This window comes from Leptonychotes weddellii, chromosome 9, assembly GCF_054177405.1.
Source record: "Leptonychotes weddellii isolate Sample4059 chromosome 9, ASM5417740v2, whole genome shotgun sequence".
NCBI classification, from domain to species: domain Eukaryota; kingdom Metazoa; phylum Chordata; class Mammalia; order Carnivora; family Phocidae; genus Leptonychotes; species Leptonychotes weddellii.
In genome coordinates, this window is record NC_138377.1 from 89,359,227 (window position 1) to 89,375,774 (window position 16,548).

At 42.9% G+C, this 16,548-nt stretch overlaps 1 protein-coding gene across 2 annotated transcripts in view; it reads right to left on the bottom strand.

Moving 5' to 3' along the window:
- ANXA2 (annexin A2) overlaps positions 1-16,548 on the bottom strand; it is a 44,828-nt gene that overhangs the window by 27,492 nt on the left and 788 nt on the right. For both annotated transcript variants that reach the window (XM_006732328.3, XM_081831198.1), the window contains exons 2-3: positions 6,114-6,172; positions 2,578-2,677 (exon numbers count right to left, since the gene is read on the bottom strand). In XM_006732328.3, the coding sequence (XP_006732391.1) occupies positions 2,578-2,677; positions 6,114-6,161 (148 nt within the window). In that variant the 5' untranslated portion in view covers positions 6,162-6,172. The remainder of the gene's footprint in view (positions 1-2,577; positions 2,678-6,113; positions 6,173-16,548) is intronic.

Consider the following 16,548-nt stretch of genomic DNA (forward strand, 5'->3'; position numbering starts at 1 on the left):
ACAAAGTTGTTCAAACCCCAATTTGAACCAAGGCCAAGAAACCTGGACCATGTTAATCCTAAACTGTGTCACCCATAAATTGGAGAGGATATAACACTACATCAGGATGAATCTGAAGTTCACCTAAGAAGAACATTCCTAAAGCGCTTGGTGCAATGCCTTCCCATAATGAGCACTCAATAAATAGTGGCAACCAGGATCATGGTGATGTCAGCTGCTTTTGACCAAACTGGAATGCAGGAATCCAAATCTAAGCCCTCCAGACGTCTCTGTTTAGAAACTAAAGTATTTTCTGACTAACTCAGAAAGGGCCTGAAGGTATTTTTATTACCATGGGAGTTTCAGTTGTGACCAGAGCTCATTTGCGCAATCTTTACATTCCAGGGCGCTTAAAAGCTTTCTCATGCAAGGATGAAAGCAGCCTTTGTCAAACTTGTAAAAGGCACCTTCTTTGTCAGATGAGTTAACTGTGAGGTGAGTTAAGTGTGTTTCTGCAGTGGCGTGTTCGAAAACCCCAGGAATGTAGGCACACCCAAATAGTGAGATAGGGTGAGTTGTAGGAAAGTGGGTCGTGCGTATGTGCATGCGAACGCTTGAGAGAGAGTGTGTGTGTGTGTGTGAGTGTGTGTTGAGATAACACATTTTGAGCACTATCTACATGGCAGGCACCACTTCATACTTCCCAACTGTGTGTAGTGGAACTTTGATTAGCCCTACTTTGTATGTGGAAGCTGAAGCTTAAGGAAGTGAAGTGTTTTTCCAGAGTCAGCTAGCTAGGAAATGAGTGGCAGAGCCAAGATGTGAAGGGCCATGATTGCACAATCCCTCATCCACTACACCCCAGCTCCACCAAAGAGAACGATCTGTGGTGAGATAAGCCTGCACGTTTTAGTCTCATTTTCTGATTAGTGACTTCCTGACTTCCCAACCTGGCGTTTGGCAAGTATGGTCATTTGAAGGCCTCAATAAAAGAAGACTTTTGAAAGGTCTAATTTGGATGCTTCCTTATTCTCCCTCCAGCTGTCCAGGCAGTCATTCTGGGAGGTACCCAGTGTCCCCAGGGGATGTAAGGCTGCTTTAGGATGATGCAAATCCTTGTGCCCTGTCAGAGCCACAGGACGTAAAAGATCTTTCTCCTTTCCGTCCTATCTCTGGAAACAAAGTCACCAGTTTCTCCAAGGGTTTTAGGAAAGATGGCGATATAATTTATCCCGCAAAACAAAACAATTCTGAGAGTGAAAAGGGGCACAATCAGTAAATAATGCAGACATAAATAAGCCAGGAATATGATCACCCTTGTTTTAGGTTCCTAGGTCATCCCGGTTGAGGTTCCCAGTCTATCGGTGACCTGCATGTGAATTGTACAAGTGTGTTTGTCAATAAGTTAAAACACTGTACTTCCAAGAGAAAACTGTCCATGGTTCTTCACCAGAGGTATGAACCAGCATCTGCTCTGGTTGATGGGTCATGTCTGCATCTCAATCTAGCCTCATGGTGAAAGAAGTGCTTTGTCCAAAAGGGGAAAGAGTGTGGTGTCACAAGCATACCCCAATAATCACAATGTCCCAGGGATTCGAGGGATGGAGCAAGCCCAAAGACACACTCTTCATTAACATAAGCCAAGGAGTCTGAACATTAACTTTTATAGACACAGAAAACAGCACAATGATGACCCGAACAAGTTCTTACTCAATCCCACCCAGTTAAATGCTTTACCCGCTTTATTTTGAAAGGAAGTTCTTATGCCTTCTGGCCCTCTCTTACTCATCTCAGAACTCGAGGAAATACACTCATTCTGACACCTCTTCTAATTCAAGGTCCAGGTCTAAGGAGTGGTGTAACTAGTAGGGTTAAAAAAAAAAAAGTCCGGGGGCGCCTGGGTGGCTCAGTTGGTTAAGCGACTGCCTTCGGCTCAGGTCATGATCCTGGAGTCCCAGGATCGAGTCCCACATTGGGCTCCCTGCTCGGCAGGGAGTCTGCTTCTCCCTCTGACCCTCCCCCCTCTCATGTGCTCTCTCTCTCCTCTCATCCTCTCTCTCAAATAAATAAAAAAATTTAAAAAAAAAATCTTTAAAAAAAAGTCCGAATTTTTTGTTCATTAGATCTAAAAGCAAATTAGTACAATTTTTCCCAGCATTTTTCCAACAAATGTGTTGAAATACAGGGGGATACAGGACAAAAAAAAGCCAGTCTGGGATCACCATGACCAACCTCTTCCTTATAAAAAGAGACACGGAGGCTTCCAAGTGAAGAGCAGAGCCAAAAACGCGCATCCAGGCAATCAGGCCTCCTGCTCTCAGCTGAGGCCTGTTTCCCTGTTACTACGCTCCTTGGTTAAAATACTTTCTCATGTCTTAAGTCTTCCCTCCAAAGAGAGGAAGGAAGAGGAAGGGAGAAAGGAAAGGATGAAGGGAGGGAGGAAGGAAGGGTGGGGTGAGATGGGGAAGGTTTAGATCCACTCCATTAAAGCTCGAGCACAATTTCAAATGACTAGTAAATGGAGATTTGAGGGAGAATGAAGAGACAACTAAAAATGCCTGTCATTGTCAGCCTGACAAGAGGACAAATGTCACCTACCTTTGGTCTTGATGGCCGTTTCAATATTCAGAGCATCACGCTCAGCATCAAAATTGGTGTATGCTTTGACCGACCCGTATGCACTTGGGGGCGTGGAGTGCTGAGGTTAAAAGACAAACATACTCAAATCATACACATTTAAAATCTTCCCCTGAAATATCCCTGAAATAGATTTTTTCCATTGTTTCTTTAAACAATTCAAATCATTCACAGACTAGGTAACTAGGTAAGTATTAATGTGCCATCACACAGAGAATAAGAAACTTCACTGTTTCTAATGAGAATTTATTTTCGAAAGCTCAGCTAGTATAGAAAATGCTGTTTGTATTTTCACTTATCCTACCTCTAGTGCAAGCTCAAAAGCAGACAACCCAAAGCTGGGCACTGGAAACCATTTATCTGGGAAGGCTTTGAAAAGCATTAAACTGGGCCGGCAACAATTTGAAACAAGCTGAAAATGTGGAAATGCCTGAATGACAAGTGTGTTTAGCCAAGTTTTTGCTACAGGCATCTGAATTTCCACAGGGCCTGTATCACTGAGCTCATAATTCTTTAAAATGCAAATGTATAATGCTGGCCTGCTTGTTTCAGACTCAGATAAGTGAGGGAAGCCCGGGCACCAAGGTGGTCAGGCCTCCTGGCCCACATCCTCTTTGTGTTCGCTAAGTTCCTGCTTCCTGCTCTCTCCTCTGTTGTCTGTAACACTAAGCTTTTAACCCTATGGCTACCACTCTTCCTATTTTTTTCTTTTTTAAAAAAATTTTTTTCTGGGGCGCCTGGGTGGCTTAGTCGTTGGGCATCTGCCTTCGGCTCGGGTCATGATCCCAGGGTCCTGAGATTGAGCCCTGCATCGGGCTCCCTGCTCCACGGGAAGTCTGCTTCTCCCTTTCCCACTCCCCCCTGCTTGTATTCCCTCTCTCGCTATCTCTCTCTCTCTGTCTCTGTCATATAAATAAAAAATCTTTAAAAAAAATTTTTTTTTTCTTATTGCCTTTTAAACCATACTCTCTTCCTTTTCCAATGCTTTTCAAAACCCATTACCTTGCCTGATCTGATGGACCCATTTTCATCCCACCCCACCACCCCAGATTGAGGTAAGGACAGTAGTATGTGTCTACATCAGTTCTACTATCCAAAGTGTTAATTACTCTTCTTCCTTGAGAGCTCTTACAGCTTCCCTCCTCCCTGCTACCCGGTCCCAAAGCAAAGGGCAGGCAAAAGAAGATGGACAATGTGGTTTAGGTTGTCAGTGGAACCATCCACCTTCAACACCAAGATTCGTCTATCCACGACCTCCCCTGAGTACATAATGCCCATCATAATGTGATGACTTTGCCTTAGCTCAGTTTCTGGAAAGAGTCAGAGTCTGAGGTGCCCTGACTTACCTCTCCACCCACAGGCAACACATTATGAGACATCCCAGCACCCATTTCATTTGCTGTTATTAGGAGTGCGATTATACAAGGAAGTAACTAAGATGACATCCTCTCAAATGTTTCCCAGGGCAAACCAGAAATCTAAGTTCAGGACTAGACAGAGTATTTCAAAATGCACTTGTGACCATCTTGGCCAAATAGTGAATCCAGTTAACATTTATAACTCTGAAGCACAGTGGATTATTAAAGTATTTTCCATCTAATTTTACTGAACTTTCCAGTAAGATTAAACCAGTGGAAATGGAACATACATTTAGGCAAAGGTAAGGACAAAGGGTTATTCTGAAATACTATATTTGTTATGGTGGCTACAAAGTGTGGACGGAAATCTAAGAAAAACACTTCCCTATTTATTAACAATGCCATCAATTATTTACAAAGGCAGGCAGTCTGGTCATTGAGCCATTATCACATACGGCTTCATTTCCTAGACGCTATGTCGTCTTATTCCAAAAACAACAGTGAGTAGGGAAAGTTTTGCATACCTTTTATAAAACTTCTAGAAACAAAACTAAATGGATAACTGAACCTATTATCTATAGAATCCACCTGTCTGAAAATCAAATTATTGCGGAAAAGTGTTTTTTTCTTCCTCCAAAATATGGGGGAAAGTATGACATTTTCTATTGCAGTCCCATCTCTCCACATAGAGAGATGCATTATACTAAAGTAACTTCAAAGGCTACACGAAAAGCCCTTTTCTGAAATCTGATACTAAAAACAATCTGATGATCAGATCCATTAAGAAAAAAAATTATTGGGGCGCCTGGGTGGCTCAGTCATTAAGCGGCTGCCTTTGGCTCAGGTCATGATCCCAGGGTCCTGGGATCGAGCTCCGTGTGGGGCTCCCTCCTCCGTGGGAAGCCTGCTTCTCCCTCTCCCACTCCCCCTGCTTGTGTTCCCTCTCTCACTGTCTCTTTCTCTGTCTTATAAATGAATGGATAAAATCTTAAAAAAAAAAAAAGAAAAAATTATTTAGCTCTTGGACTTGTCTGGACCTCAACCTGCAGCTCCTAAGTGTTGCCAACAACAGTGTGCACAAGTTCCATGAGGAAAGATTAAAAATATACAGGCTCTATAGTCCATACAACCTGTGTTTGCATATACGCCACCTATCTGAACATTTGATGGCAAGCACCAGAGATAATAGAGGGTTCCGTACCACCTAATCCAAACTGCTGTCAAGTGACTTTTGAGTGCTTCTATGTATTTCAGTTTCAGTAAGAGCATATTTTGAAGTATCTGCAAGATATGCCTACAAACCAGTGTTACTGCTGAATTTTTGTAAAAGCCATTTCTGCCAAGATGACCTGAAAGATGTATGGTATTATTAGATATTTTTACATATTCATAATTTATATTCTACTTGATTTTAAAAGTATTTGCAATGACTTATAATTTCACATACAGTTTAAAAAATTTTTAACTGTAAAACAAAGCAGATGCATCAGAATTTCCAGGTTCACATATTTCCTGTGAAAGACAGATATAATTCTGAGCTCCCTGATAGCTAAAGCAAAAAAAGGAAACACGATGAATTAGAATACTTTCTTATTTAGCTAAAAAAACAAAACAAAAACACACAACACACACACACACAAATATTCTAGTTCTTCTGGAGAAAAGAATTCCCAGATGTTAAATTAAAACAACAACAACAAACATATAAGTCCTTGTCTAGAATAACTTCATGGACACTGTAAGAAGTCCAAAACGCAAGGATCATTTTTGATATGGCTGTAGCTTATGCCAATCATTAATAAAATGCCAGGGTATGACATTAAAACTCAAGTATCATCATGACAACTACTACCACTGACACACTAAGTATGTAACAGAATAAAACTCCAGCCACCCCAGTGTCACTAATGCCTGTCCAATTTTAATGTGATGCTAAAGAAGTTTCTAGTGCCGTAACATTTCTGTCAAATTGAACTACTGGGAACAGTAAAAGTAATGGGGAAGAAAAGTGGAACAAAGAGTGGGGAATGATTGTCTAAATTTGTCCTTGTCCTTAGATGTACAAGGAAGGAGAGCAGCACAGTTATCCAAAGATGTCTAATTTGCAAAAATTACACAAAGTGAAAATGATATACTTACATCACCCTCCAAGCTGAGCTTGCAGAGAATTTCGTGAACAGTAGACATTTTGAAGGAAGCTGGGGGGAAAAAGTACAACAAAAAGTATTTATGAAGAGGCTTTCCTTTCTCCTGAAGTGCAGTGATTCATTATACTAATCTCTATTTCTTGGACCATTTCATCCGAGGATATTAGAGTAATTTTTGCAAATAGATGCAATTCCTATCTTATGACTGGGCAAATTAAAGCTGGGAGATGGTTTTTACGTTTCAGATGGACTATAGAAGTAGCCAGTCGGGGCACCTGGGTGACTCAGTAAGTTAAGCGTCTGCCTTCGGCTCAGGTCATGATCCCGGGGTCCTGGGATCAAGTCCTGCACTGAGCTCCCTGCTCAGCAGGGAGTCTGCTCCTGCCTCTCCCTCTGCCTGACCCCTCATGCTCTCTCTCTTTCTCAAATAAATAAAATCTTAAAAAAAAAAAAAAAAGACGAGGAAGTAGCTAGTCTTTCTCATGCTCTGTGTAAAGAGAACGCTGGGAGACTCATTTGTGAATACAAAAACAAAATGCTCCCCAAGGCTCATGCAACTTGTCTGAACAGGATAAGATTGAATCTTCCATTTCTCATGAAAAGTGATAAGCTTGTCCAACCAGCCACTGCTTCTGTGTTTCTCACCAGTAATTTACCCTATTGAAAAGGACCTGAAATCAATAGCATTTGCACGCTGGTCCATTCCTAAATAGAACCTTTATTACTATCCATGATTTTCTTAGCTCACCAATGCTTACAAGATATGCAACTGTTTATGAAAAAGACCACGGACAGATTTTCTGACATTAACTCATTCCAGAAAAGACTGATCCCTTGTATTTAAGATTCAAAAGGGATGAGATGAAGTCATCTCCCAGTTAATACACTTAATCGGGCAGTGACACTAGGCTGATGAATTGGCTTTCCAGCTTTGCAATCACACAGTTCTCGGAATTGATACACCAACCTCGGCCAATGAAGAGTGCCCAAGTAGTAGGAAATTTATCTCAACTGAGACAAGATGGGTCATTCAGCATCATCATCCCCAAAAGACGGAAAATAGAGCAGAGCTATAACCTGAAACAGTGGGATCGAGATCTGAATTGAAGTAACTCCTGCTTTGGTCTCTTTGCTTAATATTCTTTAATCAAAGAAATTATGCCCATGCAAATCCAGCTTTCCATTTTCCCAACAGTTTGCATGGTTTTCTAAATATTTTCATAAAACTGGCTTGGAGGGAGTATTTGACACAGACATTTGCTAACTTACCGGAACACTGTGGACTAAGCAGATTCCAGGCTCTGTGTTGGGTGGAGGTGGGGGAATCTAAGAAGATATGCCTTTATTTGTGTTTATGGAGATATTTCTGCAAGATTTTCATCCTGAGCTCTCTCCTAGACCACCCCTCTCTCTTCTTAATGATTGCAGTATAGTTTTAAGCATGGGAAAAAGAAAATCAAAGCTATTCCAATTACCCCTGCTCCCACAGCTCTCAGACACCCCCACCCCCAAATATGTCCCGTGGCTGGGATGTAATCCTGACTTTAAAAGGTCTTGCTCTATAAATACACTGTGCTACATCCAGACAATGGAATATTATTCAGAACTGAAAAGAAATGAGCTATCAAGCCATGAACGGACATGGAGGAATCTTAAATGCATCATATTACTAAGTGAAAGAAGCCAGTCTGAAGGCTACATACTACATACATAGTATGATTCCAACTATCTGACATTCTGGGTAAGGCAAGACCATGGAGACAGGAGAAGGATCAGTGGTTGCCAGGAATGAGAGGGAAAGGAGGAAGGGATGAAGAGGTGGAGCACTGAGGATTTTTAGGGCTGTGAAACTACTCTGCATGATACTATAATGGTGGATACATGCCATTATACATTGGCCAAAACCCATAGAATGTACAGCACTAAGAGTGAACCCTAATGTGAACTATGGGCTCTGAATGATAGTGATGTGTCAATACAGGTTCATCGGTTGTAGCAAATATACCACTCTGGTGTGGGAGGCCATGCATCTCTGTAACTGGACTATCCAATACAGCAGCTACCAGCCACACGTGGCTATCAAGCATTTGGAAAGTGTCTTGTCCAAACCGAGATGTGCTGTAAGTATAAACTACACACTGGATTCTGAAGACTTAGCATGAGAAAAAGAATATAAAATTTCTCCGTTTTTTATACTGATTATATATTGTATTTACGATACGTTGGGTTAAACAAATTATTTAGATTTAATTTCACCTGTTTCTTTTCCCTTTTTTAATGTGGCTACTAGAAAATTTACAATTGCATATGCAGCTCACATTCTATTTCTGTTGGGCAGTGCTGGTCTAGAGGATCCCAGGGTGCCATGGTCCAATCCTAGTCCAAAAACGTTTGCAGTAGCCAGGTCATGTGAAAATTTAGTTTGAGATTTCTTGTCAGGACAGACAAGTTTGAGTCTGCCTTGACAGAGCAAGAAATATCCTACTTCTACTTGGGCCAAGAAATATTCCAGAGGGTCTCGTCAGTATCCATCAGCCTGAGAATCACCAAAGCGGAGATGAATTCCATAGGACACTAACCACCCAATCCTGACCTTGACCATCACCCCTGAGCCTCCTCAGAACTGCAGTAGGTCTGCAGTGAGGGGTAAACTGTTGTCATCTGCCTTACAGAATTCTAGTCCCCACTGTAAATGGCTAAGAAATAAAAATGCCAAAACAAAAGCAAAACCCCAAAGAGAGGATCAGTAAGTCAGATTTGCAAACAGAATTGTTTCTGCTCACAAAAAAATGTGGATTAAAAGTCCACTTCATTCTTAAATCAGGTGCCTCAATGCGGGTTCTGCTGTTTAGGGAATCTCGACCACAGAGGAACAGTAAGTTTTTATTGTACAGTTCTTTCAAGCTGCCTTTCCAGCTCTGAGCACTGGCTTTGCAGACAGCTGCCAAAGCTTGTCTCATATGGGACCCTCGTTACTGTACAAGCCAAAGACAATCTGATATACACTCTCCATTCCTGTTAATTCTTCTCCCACAGCCGCAACACACTGAGGAGAGACAGAAAATAGGGGTTTTTAAAGGCCCCACAAATCTTTCTTTCCGTTTTATTGTCCACAGTTGTGCTGTTCTTTCATCACATCAATCCCACATGCTACTATCAACTAAATTCCTACATATCATCTCGTCGAAATAGTTCAAAACCCATCCTTCAACAGCCTTCTCTTATTCCAGCTAAGGCCAGCCCTCAAAGATTGGCACAGAACCCAGCGTCAGCGCCTTATATCTACTCCCCCAGCAGAAGTGGACTTGAGCCTAATAGTTATCTGCTTCTCCCCAAACGCTGTACTCCTTTCATCCACAGCGCCCTGACCCCTGCTTCCTCCCCCATCCCCTTACCTTCACCTCTCCTTTTACTTATGGAAGCCCTGCCCATTCCTGAAATCACCACTACTCTGGCCTCTGCTCAAGGGCTGGCTGTAGCTGCCATCCCATATGCTCTCTCCCACCTTCCAATGCCAAAAGCACTTTCTGATGGCAGCAGACTTCTTTGCTGAGCACACTGTACTGAGTTCCTGCATGTACCCAGTATTCAAATGGCAAATGCCTAAGTACAATTCAAAGCAGCAGGGGGTATATTTTACCTCATCTCCCTCACAGCGTCCTGGTCCCCCACAAATTTAAGAGGGCCTTTGCACACTCCAGGGGCTAAGTAAACTTTCAGAATCAAGTTGGTATTTGGCATAATTAACATTTACACTTGTATTATTTATAACCATTCTGCAGAAAAAGCTAAAATGTCACAATAACCACAAAAGAATCTCCATGAAGCTTGCTATAACTCTGCAAGTTGTTTTGTATCCAATAAATATTTCCTATTTCATGCAAGCTTAATGGCAAACAACTTTCACCTTACAAATAAAATATGGCCCTTGTGTCTTCACGACATCCGATCCCCTGGCAATGCAGTCATTTTGTGGAGGACTGATTAGTCTCTAGAAGAAACAGTCAGCTTTGCCACTCATAACGTTTGTTAAAACATCAGCTTAACATAGTATGTTTGATTAATGAGAACATGTCAGTGCAGTGCTACCCTTGAAAGCAGGAAAAGAAAGTCTTGGTAGGGCTACTGTAGGTTACAAACACTGGTAGCCTTCAAATAATCAACAAACCCCTGACAAGCACACACTCTTGGCTTGCAGACACACCCTCCCACAGGGCTCTCCAGCTCTCTTCTCGTCTTGCCCCAGTGAGACACTTGAGGCAATAGCCCAGATTACTCAGCTAATGAGAATCCAGGCAGGCCCAGAATCTGGGTCATCTTGACTCTTGGGTCTTCACCCTGGCGGCTTTCCCAATGGTTCTCCAGTCCAAAAGATGAAGACTCAGAGAGAAAGATAAAAGTAATATGAGTGAGATCAGCTAAGAGATTAACGGTTAGGTACCGACAGGTTTGAGAAGGGCAATTACCCTGCAAGGTTCCAGCCAGACAAACATGGGGGAAAGCCTGGGGAGAAAGAATGGAGGAGAATGTCCGTCCCTGGGTGGTGGGAGAACCAAGAGGACAAGTTTAAAACAAGCCGTGTCTACTGTAGTGCCCTGTGGGGGGCCCAAAATACTGGTTTCTGAATGGTGCAAATTTAAGCATGGCTGTGGAAATATAGGAGAGCCTGAAAGTCAAAGTGATTTGTTCCCCAATACTCATCTAATCTGTTCACCACATTTGCTCTGGAGGCTGAATTTTCTTACTGAAAGCAGGAGCTCTGCCTTAATTTACCTAGTGCTTTGAGAATAAAATGAGGTCTATGAGCCATGTGACAATTCCATCCCCACTGACGCCTCATCCCAGTGTAAAATTCTTAAGTGTGTTAAAAGCAGAACAACCACTCCTTTCCTGGCAGACTTCTTACAGAACACGAAAATGGCAGTCTGCATCACTCCTTCCAGCACTTCGACCTCACCCAGATCTCCAACTGGTTTCAACTTGTAAAAAAGAAGGGGAAAAAGTCAGCAAATTCAATCTGTTGATGAGTAGTATCTGCACACACCAGTACCTTCCATTCCCAGGGAAGGGCTGGCTGACGAGACAAGACCATTAAAACGGCCCTTTATTGGGTAGTTTTTTTTTCCTTTACGAAAATAACTAGAGGGGCACCTGGGTGGCTCAGTCGGTTAACGTCTGCCTTCCGCTCAGGTCATGATCTCAGGGTCTTGGGATCAAGCCCCACATCTGGCTCCCAGCTCAGTGGGGAGATTCCTTCCCCTCTCTCGCTCTCAAAAAATAAATAAATCTTAAAAAAAAAAAAAAAAGAAGAACTAGAGAGGTACAGAGAGACTTAGTGAAAGAGCCATACCCACTTCAAACTGGTTTGAGATAACTCACCACTGGGGTGAGAACGGACTCACTCATTCCTCGAAGCCCCCCCCCCCACCCCCCCACCGCCGCCATGAAGGGAACAGTTTTCTCCTCTGGCCTTGAAAATATTAATGAATGAAGACTGTTAGCCACCTGACTGGAAAAGTCCTTGGAGTACAAAGCTAGACATTAATGAAATCTGTGCAGCTGTTGAAAAACATTTACATTTAACATAGGACTGTCTTAAAGATACTTAAAGGTTTGTCTGTTTTTTAAACTCTACCTGTTTTTTTTTTTGTCTTTTATTGTTTCACTTCAAACATGCGGTAATAAAAACAGTACAAGTGAAACAGATTTAACTTCTCCCCGAAAAAGTAAAACAAAATTTGCTAAAAAGAGTTGAGACAAAGCGTAAACCCAAAAGTCAACACTCTGCAAACAGCAAAAACAAGTTCTACTGAAATGAATTAAGAACCAGCTCCAGAGAACCCAAATACTAATTCGTACAAACAAACAAACAAACACATGTTGAGACACGGCTGGTCTGCACAGCCAAATCTGAAATCTGAGCACAATCCAGCAGTTTCGTGGACACACCCACTTTACAGTTTAAATGTGGTGTTGATGTGTTACCACAAAACACAGCCCTAGCAACCATGCTGAATCAATCAGGAACCGGATGATACAAACAAGGATTTTTAAAGTGAAAATGTGTGGGGGTGGCAGTGCAGCGGGTTGGGTTTCCCCACCAAAACCTTCCCTGTGCAGAGTTCCTGGTCCATAGGACCAGTCTGGAATTTTAAACCAAAAGGGGGGGGGAATTGCATGAGTGGGGTTGGTAGTGGAATTTATATTGTGCTCCATCTACTCCTTACCCCCTGAAGCATTTTTTATTCAATAGAACTTTCCTGAAAACACATCCTTTTCTCCTTGGTTTTATGGTCTTGATCAATGCCTGAGTCACAAGGCCAAGTCATCCTGCAGAAAGCCTGGAATTGTGCCCAGTGGCCTTGATCAAACTGAACAGGACTGACACAACAGCACTTGCCCTGGCTTATACCTTTTGCTACCTGATCTGAATCAATATGTGTTTGCTACCTACAGACTTACATGGCAGCCTCTTGTTCTCTCTCAGAGTTTCTCCGTCAGTCCCTGGTCATGGGTTTGGAGTGGGTGGAAAGAGACTGGCGGGAAGAATGAAGTCAGTTGGCATGGAACACTTTTAGGGTTGGGAAATCAAGGTCTTTTACAGCTACAGCGCAATGTCAATGTTTTATGGCCCGCTTACTGTGTTTCTAATGGAGACCTGGTGCCTACAGAAAAAGCCTGAACGGGGAGCCTGGATGGCTCAGTCAGTTAAGCCTCTGCCTTGGGCTCAGGTCATGATCTTGGGGTCCTGGCATCGAGCCCCGCATCGGACTCCCTGCTCAGCGGGGAGCCTGCTTCTCCCTCTCCTTCCATCCCTCCCGCTGCTCATGCTCTCTCTGGCTATCTCGCTCTCTCAAATAAACAAAAAATCTTTAAAAAAAAAAAAAAAGAATTGGGGCACCTGGGTGGCTCAGTCGGTTTAGCGTCTGCCTTCGGCTTAGGTCATGGTCCCAGGGTCCTGGGATCGAGCCCCATGTCAGGCTCCCTGCTTGGCTGGGAGCCTGCTTCTCCCTCTTTCTCTGCCTGCCACTCCCCATGCTTGTGCTCTATCAAATAAATAAAATCTTAAAAAAAAATAAAATTAAAAAAAAGAAGAAAAGAAAAAGCCTAAACTTAGCCTTCAAGATCTCCCACACTTTGGACTTTACCTACCTTTCCATAAATATCTCCTACACAGCCCCCAAAACGAGTGCACATGCGCGCACACGCACACACACACACACACACTGCAGTGACACTGGGCGGTCATTCCTCTCTAAATACACTCAGCACAGTTCTACCGCCTCTAGGCCCAGGTTCCCTGGGAACACGCAATCTTGATCAGCTGACATCCCTCATGAGACTTCAGGATACAAAAAATACTGTACTTTTTCTTCCACACCTCTCCCTACTCTGTGCTCCTGTCCCGGTGTGTCTGTGAAATAGCAACAATGAATATATAAAGGTGGTCTTCCATTTTTATCTGCCCATAGGGTTTCTGTCACATTCACTTCTGTTTCCTTATAGGTCTGAGTACAGTGCCTACCAAACAGTAGGCGCTCAATCACATATATGGACGGTTTACACACACAGGGTCTTTCAATATCATTATGGCTTCTTTTTCAATGCGCTCTTGCTCCATTTTCTTTCTCTCCCTCAGACTTAACATCCTAAATGCAGTTCCAGTTCCATACAATCTGAGCTGGATGCTTAAGCTGCCAGCTTCCTTGCAAATCTTCACAAAGCCTGGCAGGTCACTTCACGGGCAGCCTCTTCCTCATCGTGATAGACAACCCAGTCCCACCCCAGCACCCCACCTCTGTACTGCCATGGCTGCCCGGGTCCTAGCTCTGTCCCCTGGACAACATGCAAATGTAACCTACATCTCCTAGGGCACTTGGAATGCAAGGAAGGAGCAGAAAGGAGGAAGAACTTGCAAGTGACCTTGGGACTCCGATTTCCTCTGAGCTATGAGTGTGTACACTGGGTGTGGCAGGAAGACAAAGAGCAAGGACCCAGGCCACAGCTACTCCCTGATTCAGAATTTTCCACACTGAACCTGGGATTAGAACTCAGACTACTTGGATGTACTGACTTCTTTCTGACAAGACTGAGCGCAGATGTCTTCAAGCTTCTGGGTGTACACTAGAAGGGAGACTCAGAGGTACTCTCAGTTTGGATCCACCCAAAACAAGCCTGGGCATCTCCTGACCCGACTGCTGATCTGCTTCCCAACAAAGTAGACGGAGACTGCCTCTGGCAACAGAAGGAAAAGCATACCAGTGAAGGGGTGGAAAGAATTTTTTAAAAGAACTGGAATTTCCTGATGTAGCCTCTAACTAGAACAGGGTGTGGCACCAGGGAAAATGAGGGAAGTGGATTCCCATGGGCAAAAAAAAGAAGCATTCCATTTCTATTTAATTCTCACAATAAAATCCGGAAGGCAGGTTAAGTCACCATAACTTTAAAAAACACTACCACAAGGCAGGCTAAATACGACATTCAGATTTGTGGAACAGCTAGGTTAAAGGGGAAATAAGCCCCTGCCAAGTCTGGAAACTAAAATATTAATATGGGAAAATGTAAGGTTCAAAATCTAATTACTGTCTATACAATTCACTTATTTGGTCTATTTTGTTCTCTCCTCACCAGACTTAAGTCTAAAGAGCAGGTTTTTGGTTTTGTTTTTTTTTCAGTCTGTTTTGTTCACTCTTGCATACGCAGTACCTCTATCTTCGAGTAGAACATGATAGATGCTTAATATTGTGGAATGAATAGATGTTCAAAGCAGCCCAGTAGAGACTGGGACTCCTCCTTGAGACAGGGCCACTCTCCATTAACAAAAAATGCCTCAGCAGGCCCACAGTCCTGCACGAGGCTCATGAGTGTGTCAGTGCAAGATCCTAGGCCCAATGGTGCAGGATGAGCCTACAGCCCCCAAAATCAATAGCAATTATAGAAGGATACCTACCTTGCCAGGAAAACTACTTAAATCAGAAATTAGTCAGGACACTAATGGCCGTGACAGCCAGCCTAATGTCAATCAATACAGTACTTTAATAGCTCAAAGACACAATATGTTAAATACTGAGACGCAATCCAAGAACAAGCACCTAATCAAAGCCAGTGAGTAAGCAGGATTTCCTGGGCATTTGCCATAGGCAGTGCATTTGGCACTGCAGGAAATTAAAAAATCCAGGTCTCCAAATCATCAACTCTTAACTAAAGAAATGCACATTGATGGTCACACCCTTGCACTACAGATGTGATAGATACTTTTGGAGAAACCCCTGAAGTTTTTAGATAATCGATGGACTTGGAAGAAGGGAGGGAAGTGCTAAGCAGGAATGTCTTAACACCACTGGCCAGTGGACTCCTCCCAGGAGTTTGCCTTTCTGAACCTGGCCTCATCCAAGATCCTCCTTCACAATGCCTGAATGTTATAATTATGTGGCTCCTTAATTCCATGGGCTCCCATTTCATAAAGCACAGACCTGTTTAGGTTAACAAGGTTTTCTTGGTTTTTAAATAATACAACTCTTTTGTGTTGCTGAGGATTTCAGGACCACCAACTCTTCCTAACTTAATGAATACTGATTCGATTTGCTAGTCTCTAGCTGGGTGTAAGTACACTGAAACAGGAAGGAGGGACAGCAGCAGAAATAGATAAACCTAATGGCTTTTATAATATGTCAGAGAAGAGGGATGCTAAGGACACAGGAGGAAGGTAGAAAAAACAAAGTGGGGGGGGAGGGGCAAAGATACAATTTTCCAATTAAAATAATCAGGGCCATTCTTAAAACCAAGGTAAGTTCCAGAATAATATTTCAATGATTTATTCTTCCTACCCACATATCCTCATCCTTTATCCTCCCACCTTTCCTCCTCACTTTTACCCACCTCCCACCACCAAATTAAGCATGTACTATCAATATAGTACTTAGATACAGTGCACGTTAAGTAGGGGTTTCTGGGCTAACCTGGGAATCTAAACACCTTTATAACATTGTTTCAGTGAGAAAGTACATTCTGCATTCCAAACCACCAAGCTCCAGACCAGCACAGTAGCACATATTTCTGGACAGAATCCATCAGTACAGTCAGTCTGAGCTCAGGGCACAGGCTCCTGGACTCTAGGATCTTAAGGCTCTAGGTAAAGACCCAGTGTGCACCCATGAGGCCACTGCTCTTTTACAGATTCAGAACACCCACAGCTTAAAAAGGGCAAATCTTAACATAAAAGTGACCATCTGCACTGGTACGGCACCTGGTGTTTTCAGTGTGCTTTACATATTTATTTTCGAATGAACATGTTTTTTGAAGTCTTCCATAATAACTGTGTAGGTGGAGGTAAGAATTGGCATCCTTAAGCTACTTTCGCAGGTAAGGAAATTGATTTTCTCCTACCTTCTCAACAGCCAGTTGATGGAATCCAGCCCTCCACGCCA